Below are 5832 nucleotides of genomic sequence, written 5' to 3'. Positions count from 1 at the left end.
GATCTATGAGCACATTTAAATCTTATTTAGAATTGAGTGATATATCATATGATTCATACTTCATTTTGTCCGTGGGATTTTTTGTTTTTGAAAATATCGTTTATTATTTACTTCTAGATTGAACTTGGTGAGTTGTAAAGGATGCTATGAGAGATTTATCTTGTCTTGGGAATTTTTAGTGATAGCTGTTGAAGCTGTGGACGGAGCTGGCGTTTGTTGGTTATTAGGGCATATACTGTAATTAGTTTGGCGTCTTTGTCTATCATTTGTATCTTTGAGACCCCTGAACACTTGTGTTCTGCTTTTAAACACATATGTACACCGCCTGGACGGCTTGATAGGCGGTATATCAAAATAAAAATAAATTTGGGTACATAAGACTCATTTTCTCTCTGCAAAGAATCTCCCTCATCCATATGATCAGCAACTTTTAAACGTCTTCATTTTAGACTTATTGGTAATGGACACCCTGTTTAGAGGATCATAGCAGGCTGGAATCCCCAGACTGCAGACAGGCTGCACCTCATTTAAAGCCCCATCGCCCTCACGCTGGAGCCGGGTGCTGAGTGTGAGCTTCAAGCCACATTTCCATGAACCAAGCAGACTTAATAACCTCCCCTGGAGACCAGAGAGTGTTTCAGGGAGCTGCTTTGATGAAGGGTTATAAACGTCCCTTTTTAGCACATGGCCTTATATCATTCTAACCTTTCCCCCAATTGCAGATGGTCTACAAAGCCTGTTCTTGCTCATAATCCCTTATTATTTCAATTTAGCCCATGCCTTTTCCAGAGGGATTTCATTATAAGTTGGTACCTGAGACCATGGCCTAAGGAAAAGGCAGCTTAGGAGATTCTATATTTATACACATAAGAGTGGCGACAGATGTGCTTTCTTGCCTTTGATCGCATTTCCCGTAAAAGATGGTCCATTAGTTCCAGGAGGAAGGTTTGGTAAACAGGAGATCTCTCCTGACAAACCCCAGGCCTTGGCACTACTTGTATCCAAAAGCAAGGACTCCTTGAACTGGACAGCGTGGAAGGACCAAAGCACTGTAGTTAGAAATCCAACAGCATTAGGTGCACTATGCGTTTTAGCACACACTACATATACACACATGCTAACCGCTAATGCGTCCACAGACTAACAAGCACCATTAGCATTTAGCACACCTTCTACTGCAGATCCCACTGGTCAACAAGCAGTTTGCTACTGGAGTTCTGTCACCTGTACCTGAACCAGGGTCACCTGCTGACTCTAAATCTGAAAACGCTACTGTGAAGCGTCTGTATTTTACTGTTTCTGTAACACAATATTGCATTTTAGGACACCTAATCGATCACATATACCAGTAATTTGAAAGTTTGTGCTGCTTTTTCTACCTGTGAATTTTTATAGTTTGTTTGGTTTTGTCTAAGATATTATAATTATGAACAGACGAGGTTGTGCTAGCCAGCCTGATAATTTCTGTTATGTCTGTGGACAATATACTGCAGAATCAGCACCTAGGAAGTACGTTTGGATTTGAGAAAAGTGAAGCCAAAATTAAGGAAGGTGTTTTTGTTGGACCCAAAATCCGTGAACTGATCCTTGATGATGCATTCAAACAGAAGTTGTTGAACCCAGCTGAATCAGCAGAATGGGAAGCATTTGTGCTGGTTGTTCAGAATTTTCTTGGTAATCACAGATCAGAGAATTATGCTGGCAGCATATCAGCTAACGGGTGCCAGAATGTCACTTAAAATGCACTTCTTACATTCTCACCTCAACTTCTTGGTGTCGATGATGATCATGGGGAAAGATTTCACCAACATATCAGGGTGATGAAAACAGATATCAGGGAAAGTTCAATCCCAGTATGATGGAAGACTATTGTGCAAGTGTCTCAAACATTTCTGAACATGCTGACATCACTTTTGTGAGTTAAGAGAGGCGTAAATTTATGCTGCAACATGTCTCTTTAGAGTAAACTCCGTAACACAAGTTTGGTGGGACACAGTTCATGCTCACCTGAGGTTCTAGCTGAATTTCAATTACAGATCTGAAATCAGCGTCATTAAATTAACTAAGAACACTTCTTAAGTTTTCAATAGCAAAGAAAATATTTTTTTTGACCAATGTCCCTAACCTGATTTAAAGTATCCCATGTTTTGGGGGGAGGAGACACTAGAAAATGATGATTTAGTACAGTTACTTGTAGCGTTCTGGTTTCCTATCTTGAAGAAATGCAAGTCCAGCTTTCAGAAAGATGATGCTTCTTAAAACCCCCAGATTACACACAGACACAGCTCCCCATTATTCTACATTTTTATTACAACCTTAACCAAAACTGTACATTTACCAATATAACTATATATTTTGATATAAAAGACTATACAATCACAATTTTGTTCTGGCTCTGCCATCTCACTCAAAACAAATCGGCAGGCTGCTCAACAGCTCAGTATAGGAAGTGTATAAAACGCAGACCATTATCGAACATTACAGCTCTCCAGCAGTGCAGCAACACTGAGGTCAAAGGCCACACGACAATTCACAGCTTTATTTAAAAAAAAAAATAAACAAAGAGATTTTAAGAGCTAGATTTGGTTTGCTCAGTTAAGCAACACAACACTTGGCCCAGGTCAGCTCCTGGGTTTGGAGCGCTTTTTAGTAAAGAGAAGAGCTTAAAATGAAGCCTGATCTTTTTATGCATTCTCAAGACCTGATAAGGGCATCTTAGGCATTACAAAATAGTTTGCAGTGGTGACTCTGAAATGCAAGGGGCATAGCTTATTTAGGAATTCATATTGCACAAATATCCCCCTCCCCCTTTTAAGAAGAAAGCCTGAGGAAATATGTAGAAATCCAACAAAAACCAAAGGAAAGAAAATAATCCCTTTTTTTATTGGACTAACTTAGGGGTCCTTTCATTAAGATGTGCTAAATGCTAGCAGGTGCTTTTTGTGCCTTAATGAAAGGACCCCTTAATGCTGTTTATGATTAGCTCAGATGAGAAATCAGTAGATCTGGGCAACTGGGTTACCTTCGAGAGCTAGTCAAAGGACATGAAACCCCTCCTAGCTCATAGGATCTGTTACCTAGTCTTTTCTTTCTACCTATTAGATGGCCACCACCACATTTCAGAGCGGTTTATAGATCACTATTAATTGCATTCACATCTGAGGCAAGATGTCAACTTAGCACCAGAAACCCTGTAAGATGGACTTTCCAAGGAAGAAAGCATCCCTTTGGGGCTTGTCAGTTAAAGTGCAGGTGCCATTTTCACAGTTTGGTGGCCAAAGTCTTGCCGGTGCATCTAGCCGGTCACAGCCAGCAGGCAGCTCTCGGCAGGACCCCTCTGCTCTTTGCAGCTCTGCAGCCCGCAGGGGGTCCCAGGCCCGGCTTCATAAAGCACGCAGATGGAGCCGTCCTCCCCGATGCGATAGGACACCTCGAAGGGGTCGATCCACAGGGTCAGCTCGCTGGGCAGGAGCCGGTGCAGCTCTTGGCTACCCAGTCCAGTGCGGCTCGCCACCTTGCCGATGATGGGGTCCATTCTGCGGTTGATCCGGATGCAACGGTAGCCGGAGCCCTTGGAGGGCTTCTCGGGGAACCAGTGGTGCCGGTAGTGCTCTGCGGGGGGAAAAGAAGCCACTTTTAGACACGACTCAATGGGCAAAAGCAAGCGCGGCCTCGGGCGTCCAAAGCCAGCCTCACCCGTCAGCGCTTCCCGCAGCGCCCGGCCGAACAGCCGCAGCTGCTCGTCGCTCACTCGGCCGCGGCTCCGCAGCAGCCGGGCCACGAAGCTCACGGCCACCGCCACCTCCGCCAGCATGACCGGCCGATCCGCTGCACCTCGCCCCGCTCGCTGCTCGCTGCGCTTTTATAGCAGCAGCCACGGCGCGAGACGCCAGCCCGGGAAGACTCCGCCCCCCCCCCGACTCTAGCCACCAATCGCTGCGCTATGGAAATGGAACGAGTGACGTCAGCGCTGGCGGAAGGACGCTCCGTTCTGGGGCACTCAGCTGGGCTGGAATGTTGCAAAGTTGGCAAATGGTCTCCCAAGGGATATCAAAAACCAGCCCCTGCATTCATGGTGCAAAACACCAACCCCCGTGGGTAGAGTGGGTTTGGGGGCTCACCGTGACCTGCAAGGGAGTTGTGGCACTTTTGCTGAAGTTCACAGCAGTGCCCTATAAGATGCCATGTCGCAAGACAAGCCCCTCCCCCACATCCAAATGGTCTTGTTCTGGACGTTTGGGACTTGGACAAATTTTTGGTCGAAAATGTGGTCTAAAGATAGGTCTGGACGATCAAACGCCTGGACATACAGATAGAAGATTTTTTTAAAAAAAATAGTTTAGACGTATTTTTCGAGAATGGACATTTTCCCACTGCCAACTTTGGGTGTCTAGTGCCATATGACCGAATCGGACTTAGACATATGTTTTGATTATGTCCCTCCACTTGTCTAGTATAAAATGTTCTGGCCCTTGTATCTCTTATAGTGGTTTAGGGCTCAATGTGGTTTTCAGATCATGAGGATGTCTTAAGTCCAATTTGGACGTTTCCTGCTAAATGTCCAAAGCAAAAAAATATCCATTTTCAAAAGCCAAACCGCTAGATGTCCAAATATATATATATATATTTTTTTTTTTAGTCGCCTATTTGGACGTCTAGGCCAACAGGATCTTCAATCCTTAGGACACCGAACTTTATACCCCTTTATACCCCATTTTTGACCAAAGAAATGCCCAAGTTGAAAACGTCCAAATCCAGACCATGTGAATGTGGGAGGGGCCAGCATTGTGATGGACTGGCCACAGACCAGTGGGCACTAAAGTGCCAGAAGTACATCTCACCATATACCCCTTATAATTTATGCTGAGCCCTCCAAAACTCCCTCAAAACCTACTAGACCCACCTGGCTACAACCCCAATAGCCCTCATGGCTACAGGTGGCACCTATATGGCAATAGAGTAGGGTTTTGGTGGGTTCACACTTTCCACCTAAATATAGTGGTTGGAATGGCTAATGGGCCTCCCCAAGTTTACTTAAGACCCCTGTGTGATGCTCTACTAGGCTTTCCCATACCAAGTGCTGCTGTTCTATAGACAGGTGCTCTTTCATTCAGATTTTTTGGGGGTGGGAGGGGGCTAGTGAACAGTGGGGGGGGGGTCATACCTTAATGCATCCAGTGGACACCTGGTCAGTTTGAGTACCTCTGTGGCACTTAGACGCTTTTTAAACAGGTCTAGCTCCGAACGTCTAAGTTCTTTCCAGGATGACTTGGGAAAGGTTCGATTATTATCATCTCTAGAAGTCCAAAGCCCACCCAATACATGTCCATAACACATCCTGTAAAACACAGCAGGACAAACGTGTTGCTATACATCCAGTGTGGAAGGGATTTGGGCAGGTCAAGAGCAGCTCAAAATGGCTGCCTGCTTTCCCTAAGGCTTCTCTGCTACCTTTATGAAACCATCCCTTCCAAATCATATTTCTTAGTTTAATCCAAATGTATTACAAAGCTTTTCTTTTTAGTAAGATTATGGTCTCATTTACTGTCTAAGCACATACAGTAGGCTTGGATTAACGATTACCATGTCAAGTTTAGTTAGGGTTGCCAGATTTCCTCTATCGATAAAGAGGACAACTGGCTGAATAGGGCCCAGTTAGAACATTAGCTGGATACTGAAATCTAGGGTGAAGCCTGTTCATACAGCTGCCAGCTCAGAGTTGCTTCCACGTGGGCTGCACCCCTGCCTGTACTTCATGTGGCCAGTGCATGTGAAGAAAAGCACTGCAGGGGTCTCAGTCTTCGGAGAGCTTCTGCTTCTTTCGTTCACTGT

General features: G+C 44.9%; 1 protein-coding gene across 1 annotated transcript; it reads right to left on the bottom strand.

Annotated features, from left to right (window-relative positions):
• Positions 1 to 2288: 2288 nt before the first annotated feature.
• BTG2 (BTG anti-proliferation factor 2) lies at positions 2289 to 3856 on the bottom strand. Its single transcript, XM_033917382.1, has 2 exons — positions 3697 to 3856; positions 2289 to 3612 (listed from the first exon to the last, which is right to left on the bottom strand). Exons 1-2 carry the CDS (start codon positions 3812 to 3814, stop codon positions 3296 to 3298), a joined length of 435 nt encoding a protein of 144 aa, XP_033773273.1. The 5' UTR covers positions 3815 to 3856; the 3' UTR covers positions 2289 to 3295.
• Between the last annotated feature and the right edge of the window lie 1976 nt (positions 3857 to 5832).

This window comes from Geotrypetes seraphini, chromosome 13 (assembly GCF_902459505.1).
Source record: "Geotrypetes seraphini chromosome 13, aGeoSer1.1, whole genome shotgun sequence".
NCBI lineage: Eukaryota > Metazoa > Chordata > Amphibia > Gymnophiona > Dermophiidae > Geotrypetes > Geotrypetes seraphini.
The sequence above is the reverse complement of the archived record's forward strand: the minus strand, read 5'-3'. Positions and strand labels throughout refer to the sequence as shown.